The sequence below is a fragment of the Pseudonaja textilis genome, chromosome 2, assembly GCF_049901715.1.
Source record: "Pseudonaja textilis isolate UNSWEBS1 chromosome 2, rPseTex1.2, whole genome shotgun sequence".
Classification (NCBI taxonomy): domain Eukaryota; kingdom Metazoa; phylum Chordata; class Lepidosauria; order Squamata; family Elapidae; genus Pseudonaja; species Pseudonaja textilis.
Genome location: NC_141991.1, coordinates 118881203 through 118908776, shown reverse-complemented (window position 1 = coordinate 118908776; position 27574 = coordinate 118881203). Strand labels below are relative to the sequence as shown.

Here is a 27574-nt window from a genome sequence, read left to right as displayed (position 1 = left end):
TTCCATTCACAAATGCTTCTATATTAATTGAATAATGGAATGAGACTTCCTAACCAATGATACAGAAAGGAGACATCAAAAGCATTGATGTAATATCCACTTGATCCTAAACACTTGTCACCCATTAAGAGAATATATGTTCAAATAGTCATGTGATAGAATAAATAAAAGCTACTGTGAATGCTTTCATCTAGGGAAGCAAACTCCTAGATAAGATACAGCATAATTTCTCCTAGCTTTTTTCCTCCACTTTGCATCAGCAATTGCTTTTGCCTGTTTGCTTTCTTGTTATTCTTTTTCTGTTTTGTATTTTTCCTCACGTAAGTTTTACTTTCTTTCATTAAATTATATTTCTCTTTCTCTTTCTATTCGATTTCTATTCCTATTCTTGATCTGCCTTTAAAACCCAACTCCTCTGTTTTTTAAAATATTTTACGAATAATTAGAATTCTAATATCTTTCTTCCTCTAGTTTCTCGTTCTTTGCTCCAGTTGAGGAAAATGAACATTTATAATTTTACTTAGAAATGAGAGAAATTTTCAATTTGAAAGCTAGGCTGAAAAAGATCTACACAAATTGGATCTTTCTGAAATGCTGGAATGGGATGTGAACTGATATATTTTACAATCTATACCCATGATTAAAGTAAAACCTGGTGCGACAATTAAATCCTTCTAGCTGGTAGATTCTAAGAGCATATATTAACATATCCCTCTTAGTTAATTCAGGCATAAGAGCAATATGTATCAAGGATATCAGTCATGTAACCTATTTGTAAAGCTGTTAAAACAACCTTTTTGTTTGAGAGTAATAAGCCAGTATCACCATTGGCCATTACATTAAGGGAAAGAGGAAACAGCAGAGTTCAAGAAAATTCTTTACCCTCTCATTATTCTCTTGGTTTAAAAATAAAATCATTGTCATGTATAATTATAAGACACACCCTCTTCTTCCCTCCACTTTCCCCCATCTTAGAAAGAGAGACATAGACACAACGTTAAGTCCTTCTTCACTTCCAGTATCTTGGATCTATTTTAGACGGTCAAAAGAATCAAATTCATGTTCTTTCTCAATTCTTTCTGTATTGAAAGGAAAACATGAAGGGAAGAAATTGTAAATATTGTTATGAACTATTTCTATCCAAAATACACTTGTATAAACAAAAATAATATTGTGTTAATATGGCTTTAAAAATGGAAACAAATTATGCATAAAACAATCCTTAAATTAAATTTCTTTGAAGATTCAGTCATAACCTTACAGCCAATTTTATTTCCCATACCTCTAAATCTCAGTTCACTTTGGATATATACTCTGTGTATGTGTGTGTACACACACACACACACACACACACACACACACACACAAACATGACAAAGAACCCCAGGTATGCAACTTATACACATAATTTGGGAGTGATTTTCATTATTCTACTTGAACCACAGTGTAACAGTTTCAAATATTAAACTTTTGAGTCCAAGTTGATATTACAGTATATTTCCAATGAAAAAGATTCTGCCAATGAAACTTGCTCAATAGTCTCCACTTGAGTTTCATCCACATCAATTAATGAAAACCACTGAAATTTATAAGTATAGCTTTCGTTAATGAATGTTATCATATTTGCCATCCTTAATTATTGTTTTTCCTTTTTCACAGTAAAGCTACATTACAATTATTAATATTTATAAATTAATCGTGCCTGTGGAACCTTAAGCATCAAAATGCCCCTGAAAGCCTGTAGTCAATGTAGTCCCCCAAAATTTGTTATCAGATTGTAATTTTTAATGTGGCAGATGGGTGGTTTTAATTAAATACACAACTGGTGAGCTGTCCCGCATTACACTATATTTAATTTTTATTAAGCCTAAATATAAATGTAATCTAATTTAATTTCTCTCCCGGTCCCAGTTATAATTCCCAGCATATGACTTAAAGGCCATTAAAGGCTTCACTCTAGAAAAAACTAGGTTCAAAGTAATTTCTTCTTCCTTTAATACCTTGAAGTGATGATTTAGAATGGATAGATAATTGCATTTTCTCCAAAATATAATTCCAAATATAAGGAATGAAACAGAACTTTAGGTATTGAACAGGTTTACCTTATTTTTGCCATTTCCAACTGTTACAGATATATAATCAGTAGCATTACATGGTAGACCAACTGAACATTGTTGGATTAATTTGGATTAGATTAATATAATTAAAGAATTAAGTTTCCAGTCTAGAAGAGATGCCCGGGGATACGTCTTGCCCGGTTATCTGCCAGGAACAGTTTGAACCCATTGGATCTGAGGAAGTGGACAGGTCCTTCGGACTGTGAGCTCATTCACTTGCTCTTTAAATCCAAGCCCTTCCTGGGTTGTTAAAATGGCCCAAGGTGTGTTGTGTGAATGGGTTCTAGTAACGGATAATTCTTCTTTAAGTGAGGGGGTTATTCCTTTATGCTTTACTTCTGAAAGAGGCCTTTGTTTGTCCTCCTCCTAAAGATGCCAACACTGGACCCACATCATACTGGACAATTTTTGTCCAGAATCTAACATTCACTTTTGGGGAAGGTGGTTGAAAAGGTGATTGAGCAACAGCTTCAGGGGGACCTTGGAGGAAATGGATTATCTGTGCATCCTTTTTAGTCAGGATTTCAGACCTGGGCATGGCATAGAACTGGCATTGGTCACACTTTTGGATGTTCTCTTGCAAGGGTGGAATGGGGGTTGTACATCCCTCTTTGTCCTGCTTGACCTCTTGGAGGCTTTCCCATTGACTGTGATCTCGTTCCCATCAGCTCAGAGCATTGACGGTGGGTAGCATATGGATGGTTGTGCTGGTTCACCTCCTATCTCCAAGGTTGAATCCAGTCAGTGGTGATTGAGGAGGAGAGGTCCACCCTCTGCCTCTACTATGTGAGTTGCCACAGGATTTGGGGCTCTCTTCTGTTTAATACAGAAGAGTAGAGAGGCCACTACGTGAGGCCACTTGGTGAGCTCATCCATTGACATGGGGTAAGTGATTAAATGATGCTGTGAATATGTTATTCCAGTGCTTAAGATTGTGTGGGTCTGGATGGGGAACAAGAGTCTTTAGCTAAGCCCAGGCAAGATTGAACAGCTTTGGGTTTGGAGGCTTATCGGTTGTAGGACGAGCCTAACTTTGATACTGATGAATGAGGTGACACTGCCCCAAGTGGACCTGGTGTACAATCTGGAGATCCTCCTAGTTTCTTTTTGCTTAAAGATCAGGTGCTATATGGGGCTAAGAGGGCTTTTGCATTGCTTTGGGTTGTGTGCTAGTTATGCCTGTTCCTAGATCGCTTATGCTGAGTTGCCTTAAAGAGTATGTGGAAACTTCAACTGATGCAAAATGCAGCTCCAAAGGCAGTTATGGGGGCTCCTGTGTGATATCTCTGCACCAGGAGCTGCACTAACTGCCAGTTTGCATCTAGGTTCGAGACCTTCATCTTTAAAGTCCTTCATGGCATGGGACTGGGTTAGCTGAGCAATTGCCTCTTCCCAATTACATCACTTAGTCCCATTAGATCTACATGCTGCAGGTCTATAGGAACTTAACTTAGATGAGTTCCAATAGGTGAGCTTTCTCTGCCATGGTGCCCACCTTATGAAACATTCTCCTTGTAGCTATCTGAATTATTGAATGGCAAATGGTGGGTTCTAATACTGGCAACCCTCTTTATTATGTAAATCATATGGTATCCTTCTAAAACCTGAAAAAAAATATTATTATACTATATTTTTAAAGGGGGAGAATAAATCCTTCCAGTTATCGACCATTTGGGAAGCTTGGCAGTTGGGTTGCATTTGTGATTGATTGCAGCATCCCACAGTCACATAACTTTGATTTCTGACTTTTTTTGACAATTTCTAGGAGAAAAAATGATTGTAAAATCAAGCCAAGCTTGATTGTAAAATCAAGCTGACCCCCTTAATGAATGCAACAACCTATGACCAAAATTCCAGACTCAATCTTGATTGTAAGTTGAGAATTACCTATAGTGCTTATTTGCTTGTTTGGTTTTTTGTTATTTGTTTATTTAGCATATGGCCTAATTTTGCAACATCTTGCTGAAGTATACATTGGCTCACTACCTGGGACTTTATATTTATCTTTTGTTGATTTTCATTTGGTTTTTAGTGTTTCTGAATATCAGAAAAGATTATTGTGAGAACTGGAGCAATCTTCTCTGGCTAGGCACCCCTGGGTGCTTGTTCAGAAGGTGAATAGTAATATATAGGTGGTTAGGAGTAATTTCCAGGGCCAATTGTACAAAACAGTCCTCACATAGTATAAGGCAAATATGAGATAGGCATTGTAGCTTTTTTGCTGTGAATGCATTAATTAAGAAATGCTGATTAAGCCAATGATCCCTCCTCCCCCAAGTTTGCCAATGAATCAGTCCCAAACCCTACTACCCCTAATAATTACCCTACTATATGCTAATAATACAGCCGTCTTTCCTGAGATTCTGTTCATCTGAGAAGATCTCTCTTTGCACTTCTGAATAAAGTCTGGATAGCTGCTGATCAGCCCTCAAAAATCTGAAGTTTTGCCTAGCAATCAACTGAGGTAAAACTGATGGAATTAAGCCATTCAGGCAACTAGATTACCCACCCAGTGAGATCACCAAATAAATCAGTAGAGGCAGACTGATTTCTAGAGAGAATCTATTAAAACATAGAACACAAAAACAGAACAAGGGAACACCATTGGTTGTCACCTCCAGCTGGCCGCTTTAGAAGCTGCAAGCCATGCTGGACAATGACATTGAACTTTCTCAGGCACTGGGTGGCAGCCCTATACTTGTATATAGATAATCACCCAACCTGAAGCAGATTTTTTACAAGCAATAAGAAGCAACAGAACAATGATTTAACAGGAACGAGGCCCTGTGACAAATCCAGGCATCTATTCTTTCCTCACATCTACAACATTGTTGGTCCCAACAATTTCCTATTTCCAAAATTTAGAGGCACCTTTACATGATCTTTCTTTAATGTGATATATGCCATCAACCGCCAACAATGCATCTCTGGATTTTACTTAGGACAAAAAGACACTGCTTTGTGCAGAAGAATTAATGGATACATGTTTGGTATCAGGATTTAAAACAAGGGCAAATTAATATCAGAGCAGGACAGTTTCTTCCAAAGTATTATAGATATCAAAGTAGTTATTTTGGAATGGCAAAAAAAATAAAATTTAAAATTAAAAAATACCAATACAATTGAACAAGAGATCGCTAATTTCACTTTCATCCAACAGTTTCTGACTAGGTCAGGCATTCTCAATAAACACAATTGGTTTTTAATACATTACATTTGTTAATTGACAAGATATTGTAATCTATCTTACTTATAACCTCCATCACCACCTTGTCTTTCCCTCCCAATTTAATCTTTCCCAAATTTAAAGAAAAAATCAAGAAAAGTGATAAATAAAATAAATAAAATAGAAAAAAAATAAAAATGATATAAAGAAGTAGCCTTTTACTTTACAGCTTTTATAAATACATTTGTATTTTATCCTCTCTCCCTATGGCTGTATCACGGGACCTTTCTATATTCTATGCTTCCTAATCATCAAACCCATAAATCACAAATTCCTTTTTTATCCTGTTTTCAGCAAAAAGTTACATTGACAAATGTAGTTGCTGCTTTTCCCTAATCAAGCAAATCAGTTTTGCTACATCTGTAAATTCTATCATCTTTATCAACCAGAATACAATTTTCTAATACTTATTTCCTATATCTGGTAAATAATCCTATCATAACCTCTTTATATTTTCTCCATTCTGTCTGTTTACTCTCTGGTTTCTATCCTTTATCCAATTATACCAATTTCCCCAAACTGTAAAATATTTTGAATCTTCCTTATCTTTTAACTTTTGGGTGAGTTTATCCATTTCCGTGCAGTCGTAGCTCTTCTGGATTATCAAGTTATCCTTTGGCATCTGATCACCCTTCCAACATTGAGCTAATGCTATCCTTGCTGCAGTGATTATATATAGAATTAAATATTTTATTTCTTTTGTGATATCACCTTTTATTATTCCCCCCCACCCCCCAAAAATCAGCCTTGAGTTCTAATTTAATGTTTGTGATTTCTCTTATCCATATTCGTATTTTTTCCCCAATATTTTTTACTCTTCAGGCAGAACCACCAAGCGTGAAAGAAGTACCCCTTGTTTGTTTACATTTCCAACAGAGTGGGCTTAAATTTGGATACATATTGGCCAATCTTGAAGGTGCCAGATACCACCGATAGCACATTTTATATTGGTTCTCTTTATAGACCACCAATTTTGTTAATTTATAGTTTTTCTTCCAAATTCTTTCCCAGTCTTCCAAACTGATATTATATCCTATATTCCTTGCTCATGCTATCATTGGGCCCTTAACTATTTCCTCTGCCAATTCAAATTCTAATAAGTAGTTGTACATTTTTGAAAGTGCTTTTTCGTCTGTTTCCTCTAAGAGTTTATCTAATTTATTCGGCTTTATATATATTCCGTGTTCCTCTACACCTTTTTTATATACCTTGTTTTAAGTTGTAAATATGGCCACCAATCCATCTGTACCCCGTGGTCTCTGAGTTCTTAGTTTGTTTTTAACATTCCTTTGGAATCTAAAACATCATAATATTTAGTCCTACTTCCAATTTCTAGTGCATTGGGGTGTATCAATGCCTCCATGATGGATATGCACCCTGGAATTTTCATATAATCTCTGTGATTAATTTCTCGCTGGATTCTCAATAATGAATTTCATATTGCAGTCTATTAAAATGAGTATAAGTCTTGTTTCCTGGGTTCCACATGAAGGCATGCCACCCAGCCTGCAAGTCATGTCCTTCTAAAGTTAATATTCTTCTGTTCCTCAAATTAACCCAATCTTTAACTTACATTAAGGCTGCTGCTTTATAATATAATTCCCATGCAGGGAGTCCAAATCTACCTCTACATCTATTATCTTGTAATGCGCTCAACTTTATCCTCAGTCTTTTTCCTGCCCACACGAATTTCGTAATCATTTTGGTTAATTCGCTAAAAAATTTTTAACCAATTTTACTAGAATTGTTTGAAAGAGAAATAATAATCTTCCCCATATTTCTCTAGTTCTTGAATTAAATTTGGTCCTGATTCTATTGGTTCTTCTACAAAGAATACAAGATCATCTGCAAAGGCTTGAACCCCTATTCTTCTTGCTTAATTTTTAATCCTTTTATCTCCCAATTCAATCTAATTCTTCTCAACAGAATTTCTAATGTCATGATAAAGAACAGAGGTGAAAGTGGACATCTCTGCCGGACTCCTTTTCCTATCTTGAATGAATTTGTAATTTCTCCATTAATCATTATACAGGCATTCTGGTTCAAGTATATTGACCCTATCATTTTTTCAAATCTTTCCCCGAATTTCATTTTCTTAACTTGTTGAATCATGAATTGCCAATTTACTTTGCCAAAAGCTTTTTGAGCATCCAGAAAAACCAATGCAATTTGGTTTTCTGGATGTGCCTCATAATACTCCAGTACATCTATTACCATCCTTGTGTTATTTTTAATTTGTCTTGTTGGTAGGAAACCGTTTTGGTCTGGGTGTATATTATTACTCATTATTTTTTTCATTCTTTCAGCCACTATGCTCATAAATATTTTATAATCGGTGTTCAATAAAGAGATTGGTCTGTAGTTCTTTATCTGTATGGCGTCTACACCCTCCTTCGGTATTAGCGCATTAGTACTGCTAGTACTTCATTATAAATTACTAAAAGTATTGGGTCAAATATTTCTCCTAAGTTTTTATAGACTTCTCCTAGTAAGCTAGGTGTTTTTGAATTGCCTCTGTTAATTCCTCTTTAGTAATCTCTCCATTTAACCTTTCCCTCTCTTCTTCTGTTAGAACTGGAATATTTTCTTCCTCTAAGTAATGTTTTATTTTCTCCTCCCTGATTTCCTCTTGCCTGTAAAGTTCCCTAAAAAAATTCCAGTGCTATTTCTTTTTTCTTTTCCATATTGTTTTGTACCTTTCTGTCCTTATCTTGTACCTGCTGAATCCATCTTTTTTCTTTTTTCTTCCTTAATTTATAGGCAAGCCACCTTCCTGGCTTATTTGCATTTTCAAAATAATTCTGTTTTACCAATTTCAGAGCCCTTAAATTTTTTTTCTGTTCTAAAATGTTCAATCTGTGTTTGCTAATCTACATTTATCTATGAGCTGATCATTCCCCGGTGTTACTTGTGCTTGTATTTCCAAATTTCTAATCTCCTTCTGTAGTTTATTATATTTTTTCTCTTTTTGTTTTTTCCTTTTAGCATTATATCCTATCATTAATCCTCTTAAATAGGCTTTCATTGTATCCCACAAATTCTGTAAGGATGTATGTTCTTTTATATTTACTTCAAAAAATATTTCTAATTCCTTTTTTACTTTCTCTAAATATTCTTTTTCTCTCAGAATTTGTGGGTCCAACGTCCATCTCCCTCTTCATTTTTGTTGACCTTTCCATGTTATTATTAATAGGTTATGATCTGCCCATACATTTGGTGCTATTTCTACTGATTCTATGTCATTCACTAAAGTTTTACTTGACAAAAACCCTATAGTTCTCGACCATGATTTATGAGGAATAGAATAAAAGGTGAACTGATTTTCTTTTGGATTGTGTACTCTCCAAATATCTATTAAGTTTTGTTCTTCTGCCATATTACAAAAAAATTTCGAAAGGGTTTTTTTCTTCTTCATTCTATGAATACTGTGATAATCTGTTTTGATATCCACAACTGCGTTGAAATCCCCAAACATACAAATATCCTCAATACCTAATTCTAGGATTTTTTCATGAATATTTTTGTAGTAATTTTCTTGTTGATTATTGGGTGCATATAGTACAACTAATAATAGTTTCCTCTGTTCCAGAAACACTTCCAACATTAATGTTCTACCTTCTAGATCTGCATGTAATACTTCTGCTCTTAATCCTTCCCTAACATAGATTGCTATCCCTCTTTTTTTTTTCTTCTGCTAGGGCTATATACAGTTTTCCTAATTTTTTATATTGTAGGTATTTTTTATTCTTTGTTTTGATGTGTACCTCTTGGAGACACACTATATCCATTTTTTGTTTTGTCAATTTCTTAAAAGTTTGGTTCCGTTTAATTGAGGAGTTATGTCCATTTATATTTACACATACTATTTTCAAGTTGTTTTCCATTTTTCTTGTTTGCTACCACTCACTAATTCCTGTTGTTCCTTGCCTCTGTTTGTGCTCTTGTTCTTACTCTACTCTCTTCCTGTGGTTTTTCTTCTTTCTTTTTCTCTTCTTCCTGCTCCCTCTCCTTCCCTTCCAGTTGTTGGTTTTCTTGGCTGACCGACTCCAATTCTTCTCTACTACTGCCTGTTTCTTCTGTGCCTACCAGTTGGTTGTGGAACTCTTGCACATTGTCTTAGGTGTCTATCTTAATTTTCTTCCCCTGCCAAGACACCAACATTCTTTTGCTTGCCCAGCCAAGTGGAACTCAAGGTTTCTGGAATAGGGGACAGCTACGAGGCATTTGGTAGCAGTCATGAATGATAGACCTTTGTCGTCTGAAATGAGGAAAACTGAATTGTGGAAAGATTTGTGTTATAAATAAACTTGGTCCTCAGTTTGACTAGTGGTGTTGCTAGTAATTCATAATCTGTGAAGATGACATTTGTTCTATCATTTTCCCTATCAGATAGTGAATAATGAGCTAAGGAGTTTCCCATCCAATAGATGAAATAAAGATACTCTTCACCTGGGACTATAATTGGGCCTGGCAATTTCGTGGCTAAGCATCATTAAACAGAAAACCATGTGACTATTATGGATTTATGACATCATCTCCCATTTGATCATTAAATGAAATATTAAGTGATAGTGACTTGTGATTTTACTTCTGGGTTCCGCATTAATTCTGCTTGATGCAAGCCGGTTGTGAAGCATACAAATGGCAATTATGGGATGCTGCAGTCATCATAACTGCAAGAATTGGAAGCAAAGCTGGGGGCTTATACTGTTGTAACTCCAGTTAGTCACTAACTAGACACAAGGCAGTAAGGGACAACGACCTGCAAAGCTTTCTGAAAATGTTTTGCTAATTGTGGGTCTTATTGAGTAAGCTATGGGTTACCAAAACATCTCCAAATCAATTGCAAGCAGCCATTAAAACAAGAGAATAGGCGAGTAAATTCAGGATTTAAATGTTGGGGTATCTCTCTTTTTTCTCTCTCACCTTCAGAAAAGTCAATCTTCATTGTAGCTAAGCTTGCTGATATCTGCAATAAGGAATTCTTATTTACTCAAGCTGAGTCCTTGACTTTATGTAAGTGTACAGGGTATCTAGAAGTGTTCAGGATGCACCCTCTGGCTTATATATCAGAGAAGGTGGGGAAAGAATTTTCAGAGTGAAAAACAAATGGGGGACATTTGTAAGATATGAAAAATCCTGGCTTGCTCAATTAAGTATCTTCCTGCTTAGCCTGCAAGCTTGATGTGTAAGAGATTTAAAAGCTAACATGAGGGGAAAATGTGCTCAATTGACATGATGTAATTTTATGAGAAACCATCATACCAAAATCTTTTGATCTGTTTGAACTTACATGGGGTCTTGTTACCTTGAAGTAGACTGGGCCAATATTAAAAGGCTTCTTTGAAGACCAAAAGTTCCTCATTAAAAAAGTATGGTTTGGCCTGTAGCAGTCTTGTGAGAGGATAATGTGCAGGGGAAGAAATCGCCTAGGAAGGAAACTCTGAACTAAATTGTACAAACACCACCCTCAAGATGGTTAGAAGCACCTGCTTTTTAAAAAAGAGATAGGAAGGAGCGTCTGTATTATCAATTATAGGCTGAGAATCCAAGACCAAAAAGAGTGGCACATTACTCTGGTCATGAAGGTGTTGAAGGACTACTCAATCTTGACTGATATTATGGAAAATATAATTAATAAAACTTTGAAAGGCTTAATGTGCTGCGGCTAATTTGAGTAACCTTGCAATATATCTTAGCTATGCATAACTACAACTAAAGGCAATTAAAAGCTGTCATATATATATATATGAATGACAGCTTTTAATTGCCTATATATATATATAAGTTTTCGCGGGTACATACATGTATGGTATTCAGCTTTGTTTGGGTATTTTCCCACGTCATTATAGTTGTGCTTTTAAAGTTGTGCAGCGTTTTGGCAGAATCTCATTTGCCATCATCAGGCTTCTGTATAGTATTCATCTGTGAGTCAGACTTTCACAGCCATTTCTGTTTTAAATTTGGTGCTAGCCTAAGCTGTGCCAGAATGGTTTTTTCTTCATCCTGATTGGTTGGGAGTCTTGGTCTGTGTTTATTGGTCTTGGAGTTTGCTGTGTTCTGCTTGATTGGTGTTTCTAATATCTTCTGTCTGTTTTATAGCTTTTTTTGTCTTGATTGGCTGGCAACATTGTGTTCCTTTATTGGAAGCTTTTACTGCAGCTTGGCTCCAAGTAAATGGACGGCTATCATTTGTTAGGAAACTAGGTTTCATGTGGGTGCCTGGTTAGGGTGTGTTTGAGCTGGAGGTATCAGAGGGGATCTGTTTGTGCCCAGGTGTTTGCCTGGCTTGTGGTGCGGGGATGTTTTTGTTTGTGAGTGCAGGCTTCCAAATAATTGACAGTCTGGTGGAGTCATCTCTTCTATTCATGCTTTCAGGTCTTTTTTCAATCTCTATGGCTTCTCTGATAATTCTGTGGCTGGGGTTTTCTATAGTGGCTCGGGTTTTGGTGCCATTGAAGTCGATGCTATGACCTGTGGCTTTCATGTGTTGGACTAGTGAGGAAGTGTGTTCCAGCTTTTTTACTGCATTTTTGTGTTCATCCAGGCGGGTACTTATTCTTCTATTGGCCTGTCCAATGTATGTGGCAGGGCATGATGCACAGGGTACTTCATATATGCCTTGGTTTTCCAGGTCATTTTTATTTTTGGGATTTCTTAGGATGGCTGCTATTTTTCTGTCTGTTTTCAAGGCAGTCTTGATGTGATGCCTGTGTAGTATCTTACTGATTTTGTCTGTAGTACCTCTTATGTAGGGCAGCTGTCCTGTTCTATAGAAAACCAAGGAGTTTATGAAATACTATGCATATATGTATATGTATATGTATATGTATATGTGTATATATATGTGTATATATATGTGTGTGTGTGTGTGTGTGTATGTGTGTGTGTATATGTATATATATATTATCTAGCTGTGTAAGAGTATAAAATAAGTTGTACATTAACATTCTATAAAAATATCTTTGCTATGCAATTATAGTCATATGTCATTGTTCAGAAAACAGAGAGAAAGTCTGACAAATTAAAAACAGAAGGACGTGTCTGGAAGGGCTTTTTCAGTCATTAAAAAGCTTCACCTCTCTGGCAAACTATTTAATGGTAACTTCTTGCTCACTGTACTGACATCTTCAAAGACTTTGACATCTGTCAGCTTTTCAACTACCATTAAAAATATTATCCCATTTCCATTCTTTTATGCCAGTTTTTTTAATTATACCCCTTCTTTTAAGTTGAGAATATGGTTGGGTTTAAATGATGCTGTCCTTTCGTTTTCAGCCACCCAGCTGTGGTTTGAATAAATTGATGTTGAATCAAAGGCGGGACTTTAAAGGGAAAAGGTTTGATGGACTTGGACTCCAAATCAGATGAGGCTTTATGATGAAAAGGTTTAATCCCAGCACAGGCATTGCTTCTATCAGTTGAGCAGTACAAAGCTATTCATGTATCTCTCTCTCTCTCTGTATGTCTCTCTCTCTCTCTCTGTATTTTTCAGAAGAAATGATACAGTTTTTTTAAAAAAACAGATCTCCTTAGGATTTGCAAATGTGGCATTAACTAATATACAGAGTGCTGATTTTCTTTTATCCACTAGAAGCTTATGATTATAGTACAGTTCTTGAATTGGAAATGAGAACTACAACACACATTTAAAGCTGTGCTGTCTGATTTGTATTCAGTATACATGTCATTGCGGGATGAATTTAGTCAAAGCCAAGCTGGTTCAGTAAATGTACAAACAATTTCACAACCTGAAATTCAGAGGAAATGAGGGAGTGGGAAGGCAGGAATAATTGATTAATTAATACCTGATTCTTTTAGATATAACATTCTTTTCTAAACTGCTCTAGATTACATTTTAATGCTGTTTTCATTTTGATGAATATTATTTTCTTAACATACACTTATAACAAAACAATGCATAGTACTAAATGTCACTTCTGGCAAATCTAATGAATTCTATTTTTTATAAAATTTAGTTTATAGCTGCCTTTGTATGAGTTTTAATTTCATACAGTATAAGGCTATCTGAAGCCTTCCCTTTAAAAATGTCGTTTGCTACTTTATAAGAGATGGGAGGCAGTATATTTAATTAATAAATAAAAATAAATAAATATTTCCCTTACTCTGTAATTACATACTTCAGCTTGTTATGTGGAAGTGGGTTCACTCTTTGCACCATCAATGAGCAGATATATTTAGACTTCATACAGATGCATCTAAAGCTGTCTGTCTGTCTGTCTGTCTATCTATCTATCTATCTATCTATCTATCTATCTATCTACTTACCTACCTACCTAATTATTAAATTTACATGCCACCCACTTTACCGTTCAGTGATTCTCTTTCTATTGTGTATGTGTGAATCCTGTCTGTATTTGTCTTATCTTTCCACCAATTCATCCATCTATCCATCCATCTCCAAGGTTTCTGCTTTTCATTACTCCTTTCTTTAGCCAGTATGAGATCTAACTGATTTCGCATCTGAGTTTAAAATTCCCTATCTAGTCCCAAGTGTGTTCTATTGATTACAGGTCTTGAGGACAATATTTTAGAACATCTGAAGAGTGAATAGGTAATTAGGTAAAGCTCAGAAGTAAAACCATGTTGGTTACCCACAAGTTTGGGATCTCCCTGTGAAGGGATCCAATAAAATATTTTTTTTAAATGAACAGCTTCAAAGACAACCACAAAACACTTAGCAGTCATGCATTTCATAATAATATTATAATTACTTAAACTCAAAAGTGCCTTGAGAATTAAAAGGTCTTCATTTAGCATATAAATTGTATTAAAGGCAACAGATAAATTAATTTGGGAAGAGGATTACATCACTGGGATACCCTACCAGTGGGAATCTATGTCCTAGTAATTAGCTGACTCCTCTCAGACTTCCAGAATACTTTTATTCTGATTTAACACTCAGACAAGGGCCTTTTCAGGTAATTCTAATCTAAGTCATTAAGAGTTGCCTGAAGTCATCTTGGTGAGATGGGTGGCATAGAAATCAAAAAGCAAACAAACAAACTGACACACATTCCAAACAATGTATTTATTGCAATTCATCAAATAAAATCTATAAATGTAATGATATACAAACATGTATTTTTACTATTTTTTTTAATTTATTTATTTATTTGTCAATTGTTTACAAGATAATAAGTATAAGTGTATACATAGTTATGAATACATGAAATGGGTACATATAAGAAAAATAAAAAGAAAAATAAAAGAAACAATAGGACAGGGACGGTAGGCACGTTGGTGCGCTTATGCACGCCCCCTACAGACCTCTTAGGAAAGGGGTGAGGTCAATAGTAGACAGTCTAAGGTTAAAGTTTTTGGGGTTTGGCGAAGAAACTATAGAGTCAGGTAGAGTATTCCAGACATTGACCACTCTGTTGCTGAAGTCGTATTTCCTGCAATCAAGCTTGGTGCGGTTAACCTTGAGTTTGTATCTGTTGTGTGCTCTTGTGTTGTTATGGTTGAAGCTGAAGTATTCATTGACAGGTAGGACATTGCAATGTATGATTTTATATACCATGCTTAAATCAGACCGAAGACGGCGTAATTCAAGGTTTTCTAGTTCTAGAATTTCAAGTCTGGTGGCATAAGGTATTCTACAACGAGTAGAGGAGTGGAGAACTCTTCTTGTGAAATATTTCTGGACTTTCTCAATTGTGCTAATATCAGATACGTAATGTGGGTTCCAGACTGATGAGCTGTATTCGAGTATTGGTCTAGCAAATGTTTTGTATGCTCTAGTTAGTAGTGTGATATTACCAGAGAAAAAGCTACGTAAGATTAGGTTAACAACTCTTAATGCCTTTTTGGCTATGTAGTTGCAGTGGGCTCTAGCACTTAGATCATTAGAGGTGAGTATTCCAAGGTCCTTTACAGAGCTTGGATCATCAACAAGATCTTGACTATTCAGCTTGTATTTTATTTTCGGATTTTTTTGCCAATATGTAAGACAGAGCATTTATTTGTTGAGATTTGAAGTTGCCATTTGTTTGACCATTCTGATACACAGTCAAGATCTTTTTGAAGGGTAGCAGTATTGTCTGGTATTGAACAGCTTTACATCATCAGCGAAAAGAACACAGTTGCTCTTAATATGATCACAGAGGTCATTTATGTAGAGTATGAAGAGAGTTGGTCCTAGAACACTGCCTTGGGGACACCACTATTGACAGGTACAGAATTTGATAGGACGATCCCAATTTTGACCATTTGTTGTCTGTTTGACAGGAATGCTTCTATCCAGTTATGCAGTTGTCCAGAGATACCATAGGATTTTATTTTTAGGAGTAGTTTGTCATGTACCACTGAATCAAAGGCTTTACAGAAGTCTATGTAGATTGCATCTATTGTTTTGCCCTGATCAAGTTGTGTAGTCCATATGTTTTTGCAGTGTAAGAGTTGCAGATTACAGGATAGTTTTTTTCTGAAACCAAATTGTTTATTGGAGAGTAGGTTGTTTGTCTCTAAGTGGAGGATGATGGATTGGTTAATAATTGATTCCATGACTTTACAGGTGACGAGCATAAGGAGATTGGTCTGTAATTTTCAACTAGGCAAGGGTCTCCTTTTTGAAGATGGGGATGACTGTGGCTTGTGACCATAGGTTAGGCAAGGAACTGGTCCTGAAAGATTTTTCAAAGATTATGCTTAGAGGTTTGGCTATGGCAGTGGATAGCTTTTTTAAGAAATAGGCACATATTCCATCCGGTCCAATAGATAGAGATGGTTTTAGATTGCGTAGTGCTTTTTCAACATTGTCTTCTGTAAAATCGATATGTATTAGATCATTGTAGTTATCTGTGGTTCGGCTAGGAAATACTGGGCATGATCCATTGCTGTTTACAAATACTGAGCCAAAAATGTGTTAAAGATGTTGGCTTTAATGGTGTCGTCGTTGCAGTCTTTACCATTAGGTCCTATCAGGGGTGGGATGGACCTTGAATCTTTTAGTTTGTTGTTTACAAAATTGTAAAAAGCACTGGTGGAATTGGTGCTTAGAAGGTTTTCCTCTTGTTTAATGTGATAATTGGTGCATTCGGTCTTTATTTGGTGGCATAAATTTTTGTATCGGCTTTTGAAATTGGCAATGTGACCAGATTTGTTTTTCCGCCAGAGTGATCTCTTTTTGGATTGAAGTTTCCTTATTGTTATGGGCAGTCTGTTTTTTTGTTTTGTCTTGGAAGTTGTTGTTGGTACATGTAGTTTGATGACGCTTTTGACTTCAAGTAAAAATATGTTGTAATGGTCTTCAACAGTATTGCATCCAGTGAATAGAGATTGCCAATCAAGGGATGAGAGATCGTTGTTTATAAGATCATAGTTGCCTTTTTTGAAATTATAATTGGGGATCACATCATTGTGGTGGTTTTTGTGTAGACGTATGTTGAGACAAAAGTCAATCATATTGTGGTCACTGCTGAAAAGGGTTCTCTAGTTTGTATTCCGTAAATTAAATTCAAACTATTGCAGAAGATGAGATCGAGGCAGTTGTTTAGTCTAGTGTTGTTGGTTACTAGTTGTTCCAGTCCCAGATTTGTAACAGCATTGTAAAGGTTGCATGTATGGTTTCAGTTGTACATTCATTTAGGGTCCAGTCAATATGAGGCAGATTGAAATCACCAAGAAAGATAAAGGGTATGGGCAGGATGCTGCCCATGTTAGTAGTGTATTTAGCTTGTTTACATGTTCGATGTCATAATCAGGTGCTCTGTAACATAGTAAGAATCGAATTGTGATATTTAAGGATAGTTCACAGATAATGGTTTCAGGAAGAGCAAGCTCCTGGGTAACTTGGATATTTTTTAGATGTAAGGACTTTTTATAGAAGATAGCAACACCACCTCCTCTACGAATTTCACGATCTGATCGGTAAACATGATAGTCTCTTACTGTGGTAATGGAGTCAGGGAGAGATGCGTTGAGCCATGTTTCACAGACTATATGCATGTACTTCTTTTGATCTTGCTCTGCTGATCAAGATAAGGAAAATGTAAAAGGGCTCTGTGCTTGTACACTTAACACATTATTTTTCAATTATTATTTCAACAGAAATTAGTTAATTTTTTTCTCCCTGATAATATAAACAATGTGGAAACAGCAGCCCTGACAAGAAACACTATTGGTTGAGATTTAAAGCCATTTGCTGTATCCCATGATCTTGTTTAGAATAACGGCACATTTTCAAGTCTGTTTGTCTCTATTAGCAACTAAGCAAATTTGCTCATGGAAAAAAAGTGCAAATGCAGTGACATATTCCATTAATAACTACTTCTAAAGTTATCTATTGATACTCTTGGCTAATAATGGTTAATAGAAGAATTTGGAAGTGAATAATTGGTAAATTTGGAGCTCCAGTGTTTTAAGATAAACTAGGCTAGAGAAGTATCAATTATACAGTTTAACACAAATGTATTTAGTTAGTAGATTTGTATGGCTGTCCATCTCATGTACACGGCTCTGGGTGGCTAACAATATTAAAAACAGCAAAAACAGTGGTGATATTCTACCGGGTTGGCCTGCTTCAGCCAAACTGGTAGCTCCGAGGATCATCTGTGAGCGAACCAGTTCGCTCCGAGGATCAGCTTCTGGGCCCTCTCACCTGCCCTGGCTCTATACTGACCTTTATTTACTGCTTTTCAACCTCAGCTGCTTCGTGCGGCACAGCTGATTGCCGTGCATCAGCTGTTTTACACACGGAACTTGCAGCAGAAGGTGGGTTGCAAACGTGTGCGTGCAAAGTGCATGCTCACACTGAACCAGTAGGAAATTTTTTTTTGAAACCCACAAAAAAGCATATACAAAAAATATAAAGCCCACAGCAGTTAGGGGAGAGGGAGAGAATAAATTCACAATCAAACATTCAGCACAACCAAGAAATGGGCTCCACCCCACACCCATTTTGCCTGGCTTCGAGCAAACAGCCATGTCTTCAAAGTCTTATGGAGGGCCAATATGAAACTAGCCAATCTAATCTCTAGAGGAATAATATTCCAGAGGGCAAGTGCTACAACCAGAAAGATTGCTACCCAGAGTCACTTTGGTGATAGGTGATGGGCAGCATAAAAGTTTAATAAGTAAAATAGAAAAAGACTTCCTGCTTAAGTCCCACCAGTCAGCAGGATCTAAAGGGCGTCCCTTTTGTCAGGCAAATGGGATGGGTAGAAACAACTGGGGAGACACAGTGCCATAAATAATCAAGTCCCAAGCTATGAAGAGCTCTAAAGGTGACTACCAGCATGTTGAATTGCATCCAGTGCACCGGTAGTAGGTGATGCAACTCGGAAAGCAGTGGTATCACATGCAGAAAAAGAGATAGAGGTAACACTACTATCTTGTGCAGCAGCTGAAACTTCAAGGTCAGCCCAATCTACTGATGTCCAAAATGGATACTTATTGCTCTCTGAAATAGGGGCTATGAGTTTTACAAGCTTCTGATTTGCTTCTCTCTTTCTAAAATATCTTTTGTATTGCAGGTATGAAGTTTGCACTGTTTGCATACAGATTATTTTTTTGTTGTTGCTTACAATCTAGTTGTACCATATTCTTGGAACTGAACTACTTGTTCTTTATGGTAATCAGCCTAGTTTTGCAAATCAGCATTTGTCCAGAAACTCAATGTTGGCTTCAGTAAGGTTTGCATAGCATCTTTGTTGTTTTGGTTCTTGTTGTATAGCTCACTTGTCCTTTGAGTTTCCTTCACAGGCTTATACTGCCTGAGGCCTTCAACACATAGCATTCCTCTCTAAAATGTTTCTGTATACATTTCCTTAGCTCTGTAAACAGAATGTAGAAAGCCAAATGCTAAGTTAATGAAATCCTAATTGAACATGGAGAAGATCATAATACCAATACCATGCAGAATATTTAGGCCTTAATCAGTCATCATTGTCCCACTGAAATAAGTAGGCCTCAAAATTGTTCAGGTTTGATTGAATCTCTAAGAGGGAAGTTGTTTTTAATTAAAGAAAAATTGTATACATATATACACACGCACAAATATATACACATGCACACATAACATTTTAAAATACTAACATGAAATCTTTAATCAAAAAAATTGTTTACAAAATGAGTCACAAAAATAGAACAATAAAAAATCTACCCTTTAAAAACACAAACTATTATCAAAATATTTATATAAAGAATTTTTTTCACTTGAAAAGTTAATATTGGCAACAAAATGACTAACTACAGACATTATTCCATTAACTAACCAATATAATCAGGAAAACTTTCCCTAACATATGTTTCTCTCCTAAAAGTGCTCAAAGAATTGTTAATTTGATAGAAGAGAATATTTGTAGCTCAGGGATGAAATGAGGGGTTCATGGTGCTCTCTAAGCTTGGTTGTTTTCTTGCAGTCTTTTCATTACCCAAACTAGATAACATAGTGCAGAATCGTTAATTTATCAAGAATTTCAAAATTGGTTGAACATATTTAAGCTTTGAAAGAGAAAAAAATAAAATAGAGCTATAGAATTAATTGTGGATCTGTTTTAAGCATTCATTCTTAATTTCTAAAGCCAAGTATTTTATCTAACTTATACTTTGCTAATTCTGGTGTGTAGTTGGAGTGGAATAAAAGAGTAATAAAATGGGTCCTTCCGGTTGCAAGCCTTCAGCGGCGGCAGGAATCCACTTCTCTGAGGGTCCCTGCTGCGCTCGCCGCCGAGGTACCCCCGATCCAACTGGATTTGGGGGTTGTCGCTGCCCTGAAGACAGAGGAAATCCGGGCAGGGGTCTGGGCATATCGCACCCCCTTTCCCCAGCCGGCTAGACTCCTTTTTCCTGAGGCGGTGGAGCGGCTGTCAGTAATGGCAGCCACAAAGAAATCTTCAACCGGATAAGATTGCGCAGGAGGAAGAGCCAGAAGGAGAAGTTTTCTTGGCTGAACCGGGACATTAAGTTACTTTTAAAACACCCTGGAAACCTGACTTTGGATTGATACATTTGTTTCCAAAAGAATTTGTTACATCGGCGAAAGTGCTGAAGGAAAGTTCACTCCCCTTCCTTACGGAGAAAGCAAAGGAACACAGAAAAAACTGCTTTTTAAAGGTAAAAATAAGCTCTTTGTTACAAGTGGGAAGGAGAGGACTAAAAAAATTTTTTTTAAACTTTGTTGGAGGAGACGCCTTGAAGATTACAAGACCATCAATTAATTGTAATACGGCTTTTAAAATACATTTGGGGTTTTGCCCCTGGAGGAAAAACTGTAAAGAGAAGAAGAGGAAATAATTTTTGTTTGTTTGGATTGTTTGATAACTTTGACATTTGGAAATTACTTTAAGATTGAAAGCATCTGGGTTGTTTTTGAAAACCTATAATGGCACCATCTGTTGATGAACTAAAAATGGAATATGAAAAGTTAAAAGAAAGACAGCAAAATGGCAAGTATTCCTTGGGAGCTGCCTTCCATTTTTTAGAAATGGCAGTTTCTATGTACCAGCAAATACTTGAGGAAGGAGAAGAAGAAGAAGAAAAGGAAGAAGCCATCTTTAATGGACTAAAAAGTTCGATTAAGAAAGAAAATGGGAAGAGAGGAAGGAAAAATGAGAATTTAAGATTTAATAAAACAACCAAGAAAATGAAAAATAGGGTGAAAAGAAGGTACAATGTTAGAAAGCAATTGAAAAGAGAATTACAACAGAGAGGGGAAGTTAAAAAGGAGGAGGCTAGGAGGATTGGGGGGCAAAAAGACCAGATTGGAGAAGAAAGGGAGGGAAAAAGGAAAAAAAAGCCACGGGCTAGAACAAGATTTCAAAAAGAAATTTTTTTAGAGAGATGAAGGATAATGGATAGTGCATAATTAAAGAAGATTCTGCAAGAGTGCATAAGATAGTATTGTAGTATTTGCATTTGAAATAGTTTATTGGAATATTTAATAAAATATTAATGTTTAATAATGATAGATGTTAATATTTAATAAAATATTAAGGAGAATGTATAAAATGATTAATGCTTAGTTATAGTTTAATTTGTTATTGTCTTAATGTTATTATAACCTTAGTATTTTATTTTCTTATTCTAAAACAATGTACTTATCAGAATTAGAATTAGAATGGAAATTATACATTTAACTATACTATAAGTTTATTATTCTTTTATTTTAAGATTTAATATGTAGAATGTACTTAGCAGAATCAGGATGGAAATTATGTATTATTTTAAGTTTTACTTTAGGGGAAGGCGTCATACTTTAAAAGTGATTACAGGGGAAATTTTTTGTTAAAGAGAAGAGATAAATAGATGATTGGTAAAGAACGGACAAAAGATATAAGCATAATGATTTTGAAATAAGATGAAATAAATAAAACATAATTAAGAGAGTGAAAAGATGGGAGAAATTATATAGAAAATAGAAAATGGTTAATAAGATATGAAGGGTATATAATGTGAGCATGAATTTGATTTAGGTCTGTTAAAAAAGATGTAACCGGGGGCTAAGCCACTTTTCAAAAGAAGTTCTATGTTCTATGTTTTGTGTGTTGATTAGTTATGTTTGATTGTAAACTAATAAAACCTTGGAGGAATGAAACCAAAGGGAGAGAAATTGGGAAAGGACATGTATAAATGACAAGGAGGGTTTTTTTTTAATGTTTTGCTTTAGGTTATGTATTTTGTGTGCTTATGACTGATTGAGAATTACTAAAACTTTGATAGAAAGACATATAATTGAACAAAAGTGAAGGGAGAAATAATGAGAAATTTGGAAAAGATATATATGTGTAAATGGAAATGTGATAATGTGGAACTATGTTTTAAAAAATAATGCTTTATTTGCCCTGTTAAAATTTATAAGTAATTCTTAGAAAGTAGGTTTTATACTTTTATATGTTACATTTTGTTTGTCTTCAAAAATCAATAAAACTTGTTCTTTAAAAAAAAAGAGTAATAAAATGGAAGAGTTCTTATATATGTAAATATAGGGATTTCCCCAGATTCATATTCATGTGTAGCATACCGTACAATGCAGTATAACGTATATAAACAGTAATCCTATACCTTAAGGATCAGTGGTGGGATTCAAATTTTTTTTACTACCAGTTCTTGGTGGGTGTGGGCATGGCTTGGTGGGTGTGGCTCGGTGGGGCAGGGGAAGGATATTGCAAAATCTCCATTCCCACCCCACTCCATTGGTTACCATTGGTTCTCCGAACTACTCAAAATTTCCACTACCGGTTCTCCAGAACTGGTCAGAACCTGCTGAATACCATCTTTGTTAAGGATGCACTTTGAAGAAGTTTACAATAGTTAGCTAAGTAGACATCTGAATAATAACATAATTTGTATCTTACAATCTTTTAATTTTAAACTTACAGGATGTTAAATGAATAGAGTATTGTCAGCAACATAAAATCTTTTATAATAAGATACTTCTTAAATTTGTTTCAAAAGTTGAAAGATATATAAATGGAAGTTTCAACACAATCTTTCTATTAATTGTATTTAAGCTAAATTTTAAAAGCAATTGTTTATAATTATATTTTATAACTTCCAACTTCTGAAAATCATGTTGAAAAATATGATGGAATTGATTCACATTTCCTGATTTCAAAAGGTACAGCAACAACCATATTAAGCTAAATCCACAGTTTTCTTTTATCTCTGTTCTATATCATACATATTTTACTCTGAAAAGAGTTTCTTGAAACTTATGTAATTGTTGAGACACTATATAATTTTCTGCCTGCCATATTTTGTTTTTTATTTAAATGAAACATGGTAGTCTAGGATTCAATAAAAGTAATTCTAACGGGAAATGCTATGTAGAGGAACATATTTATCTTGAAATATACAATAGATATGGCTGATATTAATTCCCAAATGTTTGGTGGGATGTACATCCTTTTACTACTTGCATCATTTGTTTACAGATAAAAATTGATTATTTATTAATTTGCTTAATAACACATGTGTGCTTGTCTGCTTTGTGGATACAGTATTTTATGTCTTTCCTATTTTACACATATATAAATCCCAATCTTCAGTTTTATATTAAAATGCTACTGCAAAAGTTGATCCCTTTTCTTTTTGACAAAATGGCTAGAACATTTCTTGTAACATTTCTTATTGTATTTATTTGATATAGCTTATCTATTTCTACCTCATATGATCCCCTCCTCCCAAATTGCTGAAGTTTTCTCTAATATCTTCACAACAATCCTCTGAAATTGCTCTAAAGCAAAATTCTTTCTCTCTTAATTCAAATAAAGCCAGATTATCTAGTTCTTTTTCCAACTCTCTGTCTATAAGTTTGACTTACTTTTGAAAGTTTCCACTTTTCATTAGTTTACATCTCCAGGCTTGTTTTATAGAGCTTTCCATCTTCTTATCATCTTTCATCTTTACAAGTCTTTTACCCATTTTTTTTAAGCTGTCAATTTAATATCAGTGATACAGCTAACTTACTGCTCAGGGTCTCAACATGTTCTAGTATAATTCCTCTCTCCGCAAGTTACTCTAGCAATCCTCTCCTCCCTTTGACTATTTTTGCTGTTTTTCTAGTGGTTGCCATTATATTATAATCCAAAAATGAAAGGGTGTCAAATACGAAAAGGAGAAAAGGTAAACTTCCCCCTTTATTTTATTTATTTTTAAATTTATTTCATTTGTCAAACAAAAATTATAAATTCAAACAAAGAAAATAGGAAAACCAAAATGTGACAGGGATAGTAGGTACACCAGTGCACTCACACACATCCCCTTAGGGACCTCTTAAATATGGAGTGAAGTACACAGAAGTTAAATTTGAATTAAAACTGTGAAAGTTAATGGCTGGGACAACTGAATCAAGACATTCCAGACTTTGACAATTCTGTTTTAATGATCAGTTTTTAAATAATTGAGTTTAGAGCGGTTTACATTAAGTTTAAAGCATCCATTACATTACAATTAATGCTAAAAAAGTCATTAACAGATATAGCATTACTATATATAATTTTGTGTGCAATACCTAAGTCCGACTGCAAATGTCACAGTTCTAAATTATCCAAACCAAGAATTTCAAGCCTAGTAGCATAATTTCAAGCCTTCTGTGCATATTCTGTTATGCACAGAAGAATGCAAGACTTTTCGTGTAAAATATTTCTGAACTCACTTGATTGTATTCATGTCCGATGTGCAGAAAGGATTCCAGACAGCTGAATAGTACTCTAGCATTGGCATAATGTATGTTTTGAAAGCTCAATGAGCAATATAATATTTCCAGAAAAAAATATTCATAGAATTAAATTCACAACTTTCAGTGCCTTTTTTTAGCAATGATGTTGCAATGAATTTTACCACATAAATTGTCAGAGAGAAGTACACCCAGGTCTTTAACAAAATAAGAGTCATTACTTTTTCTACTTTGTCTTCCTGTGCCCTTCATATTTTTGTCTCAAATGGCATTCCATTGTTAATTAACATTCTAGTCAGTATCTCCATAGTTACAAACAGCATTACAGTCTGGTTCATGTTACAGTGAGAAAATCTCTTATCTGTAAATTAGTGGTAACTGTAAATGTTTAAGAAATGTGGGTTGTTTCAACCTTTTGTCCATATAAGTTGCATTATGACAGTGAGCTTGATTGAAATCCCTCAATTTCCAATTGCTCAACCACAAATAACTCAGTTTCTGCTGTGCCGGTTCCAAGTGGGCATTCTCACAATCTCTGCTTTTTTCGGAGAAGCTGCACTGGCCAGAATTCACCATCTGACTGCTGATTTGTACCACAGTGCCATCCTTCCTCCTTTCGGAAGATCTACTTCACTATGAATTCTTACTTATAAACTTACTTATAATGCTCAGTGTAATCTGTCGATAAGTTGAGAAAGCGTTTTCCTACTTTTGATATGGCAGCTTTTCTGTTCTAACCAATGTAAACTTTGGGATGTGTGTGTGTGTGTGTGTGCGTATAAAAATTAAGTATTTGTTTTTGTTGATTGGTGATATTGTTGTTTTAAAGATCATCTGTGACATGGAAGCCCAGATCCATACCCTGAGGGAAGAACTGATTCAGGTGAATACTCAAAGAAAACAGCAATTGGTAGAACTTAGTCTTCTTCGGGAAGAAGAAAAGCAAAGAGTGGCTCGAGATCATGAGACTGCCATGAACAAAATGAAAGCTGAGTCCGAAAAAATAATTCTAGACCTGAAAAAGGCTAATGCTGTAGAAAAGGAGATGGCGCTGGAAAAGGTAAGAATAAAAATATCTGATTAAGATATTGCAATTCGGGGATATTACAATTAATATGGAACTAACTCAGTGTTGTAAGTCTGAGAAGCGTGAACAACACTATCTTCATTCTGCACAATGCACATAAACCAACACTGTATAGGTAGTGGAAGGGGTTCTTTATTGAAGCCTCTAGGAAACCATGCTTTCAAATCAAAACTATAACACAAAGAGCTACTCTGCTTCAGAGCAACAGAGTAGCTATGTCACTTCACTTATCTGGATAATTGGGACACCTGCACATGTGTCGCTGTCACTGAAGGAAAGTACTTGTTTGAGATCAGCTTCGTTTTGATTGTCATTGAGGAAGAGAGAGGCAATTCATTAAGGCACTTCATTGCAACTCCTCAAACTGAAGCACCTGATCCAAGAATATACCAACTCCAGAATGTGGCAGTATGGGCATTAATGTCACAGAATGGCTGTGTGATACCACTGCTATATGAGCTGCACTAGTCACCAGTTGGCTTCTGGATATTTAGGGCCTGATTATTTATACATGGCATAGAGACTGGTTATTTGTGGGACCTTGTATCTCCAGTTGTTTCTACCTCTCTGATAAGATCTAATAGCATGGATGCAGTTCATATCCCCTCAAATAATGTCATCTCTTGGAACTTTGGAGGCATGCCTTCCTTGTTGTTGCATCTGCTCTCTGGAGCAATCTTCCCCAGAGATCCATATGGCTCCTATCCTGATGATGTTTCCAAAGACACGGAAAACTTGGCTGTTCTCTTAGGCCTCAAGGACAAGAGGGTTGTTGATTTTATTCTACCCTGTAGGTTGCTTTCTGGATGTATATCATCTGCATCTCTGTTTTATTCTTCTGTTTTTTTCTTATGTAAAGTACCCAGAATCAGTTGGAGTCAGGGATTCTTTAAATTTATATAAACAAACAAATGTAATGAGAATCATTCCCAAAGGAGTCACTTGGGCCCAAAGCAGTAACTCAGGCCACTCCAAAATTCAAAGAGCATAATTTATTGGAAATTGAGCTACAACCCAGTGAGTGGGTGTCTAACTCTTGCCCCAGCACTGATTGCAAACGGTCTCCTCCAAAGCCTTGAATACAGGACCAAATGCCCTTCTGAAAGTTGGCATAGTGATGTAATTTGTAATGTGACAGAAGGGACACTTATCAAACACATGAAGACATTTTTATGGAGTGCAGTTTCCCAGCATGCAATTGATAAAACTAAGATTAGGAACTTGGACCAAGTAAGTTTATAACTATGAGTATATAGTTAGAGACTGGGCTTTCCCACCATCTGAACTGGAATCAAATGTATTTAAACTGCCTTACTTGTTAAAGGATTTGTAAGTAATACATTTATCAATTATTCCTGTTTCTCCCTCCCCCCCCATTACCTTTTATATTACAGCCATAAAACTTTGTCGTTCCCTTCTTAATCTATTATCAAAATGTAATTAGTTATTAAGTGTAGCCAGATCTGCTAACAATTATTTCAATGTAATAAAGGGTAGATTAAGAATTTGTGGTACTGAGTTGTGGATGCCTCTGTAGATTGTCTCATTAAATTTTAAAGTTAATTCTGACTTTGCCTTTCCAAGTTATTTAAAATTCTTCTAGACACTCCTGCACTGGAGTAAAGATTAAGAGCGGTTAAAAATATATTCCTGTTTTACAAAAGGGTAAACCGAAAGTTAGATGATTTTTCTCTTGGAATCCTTGATCAGCGGAATGATCAGAAACTGTAGGCTGTAGGTGGTTGGTGCAGTGACAGAGAATACATCACCTCTGCCTTGCTCTGCCCACATAGTTTTTAGTCTGTATCTAATTTTTTTCAATTTTATTCTGCTTTTATGTTTATCATTGTTTTTATATCTCTGTCTTTACTATATTTTAAGCTTCTAGGGTCATTTTGGGTAGTGAGAGAGGGAGCATATGCATTTAATAAACAAATTCAATAAATAAATAGGCACAAGGACTTAGTAACAATGTGTATTATTATTGTTATCAGGGTACCAGA

The 27574-nt window shown here is 35.5% G+C and overlaps 1 protein-coding gene across 8 annotated transcripts in view; it reads left to right on the top strand.

Moving 5' to 3' along the window:
- Window positions 1–27574, top strand: part of CEP112 (centrosomal protein 112) — a 266133-nt gene that overhangs the window by 122281 nt on the left and 116278 nt on the right. For 7 of the 8 annotated variants that reach the window (XM_087925056.1, XM_026711184.2, XM_087925054.1 and 4 more), the window contains one exon: window positions 25314–25544. The exons of the other annotated variant lie outside the window; for it this stretch is intronic. In XM_087925056.1, coding sequence (XP_087781182.1) covers window positions 25314–25544 — 231 coding nt within the window. The remainder of the gene's footprint in view (window positions 1–25313; window positions 25545–27574) is intronic. 8 annotated transcript variants of the gene reach the window in all.